The 996-nt window shown below is 46.8% G+C and overlaps 1 protein-coding gene across 1 annotated transcript in view; it reads left to right on the forward strand.

Annotated features, from left to right (window-relative positions):
* The first annotated feature begins 533 nt into the window (after positions 1-533).
* Positions 534-996, forward strand: part of TMC2 (transmembrane channel like 2) — a 32,657-nt gene continuing 32,194 nt past the window's right edge. Inside the window, exon 1 of the mRNA XM_008633971.2 lies at positions 534-816. Within this exon, the coding sequence (XP_008632193.1) occupies positions 771-816 (46 nt within the window). The 5' untranslated portion in view covers positions 534-770. The remainder of the gene's footprint in view (positions 817-996) is intronic.

The following is a 996-nucleotide window of genomic DNA, read 5'->3' on the forward strand; positions in this document are numbered from 1 at the left end:
CATGCAATACAATACTTTGTGGTACTAAAGGACCTTCCAAATGAGGGTCTCACATTAATTAATTAAGCCTCAGAGCACCTAGAAGGAAAATCTATCCTATTTTACCAGCAAGCGCAATGAGTATGCAAAGGTCACAGAGAATAGAGGAGCAAAGGAAAGAGAGATCCTCGTATCCTGACTCCTGACTCCTTGCTGCATCTATTAGCTCATGAGTCCCCTCCAAGGGACACACATGTAGGACAAAAGGTGACCCACAGCTGTGTCCCAAGGCGCACTGGCTGAGAGATTTAATAAGATGCAGGAGAATGACTAACGGGGTTACACAGATTGACTCAGGTCAGTAAAGAATATGGCATTAAGAAAATTGATCCTTTGAAAGCCTCCAGCCACATGCTTATGTCAGAACCAGACGTGACTTGTCTCTGTGTTTCATACGACACCACCAAGTACCCACCAAAGGGCTTTCCTTCATGTTTAAATAATGAAATGCAATGTAATGCCAACAGGTGCTTTTTTCACAGGGAGAAGGGAGAAGAAGGGAAAGTGTTTGGGTGGGCTGAGGCAGAGCCCAGGTTTTTTCCTGCCTCTCCCACCCCTCCCTGTTCTCATGGCTCATGAGCAAGAGGTCGCTGACAGCTGGACAGGCCCATCTGTCTGCAATGCCGAGGAGACAAGCACATGGGCACTGGAAGAGAGAGTAACCTGTGTATGACTGGGGTGTGTATGCAGCGTAGCGGCTACGGTGTCTGTGCGATAGACGGGAGGCTGCCATGGGGAAGAAAAAGAAAAGTGCTCTACAGGTCATCCTGGAAGATGGTTGGTATCACTGTGAGATTATTTCAGTTTGCATGCTGCCTAATACTTGACTAAACCTCTTGGGGCTTCCCGAGCACACCATTTTGCGTCTCTCAAAAATCATACAATTTCAGTTTGCTTGGGCAGGGAACTTTTGTCAGTCTGCCAGACTGAAGTAAATATTAAGAGCATTGCTGTAGG

The sequence above is a fragment of the Corvus brachyrhynchos genome, unplaced genomic scaffold, assembly GCF_000691975.1.
Source record: "Corvus brachyrhynchos isolate BGI_N302 unplaced genomic scaffold, ASM69197v1 scaffold94, whole genome shotgun sequence".
Lineage (NCBI taxonomy): Eukaryota > Metazoa > Chordata > Aves > Passeriformes > Corvidae > Corvus > Corvus brachyrhynchos.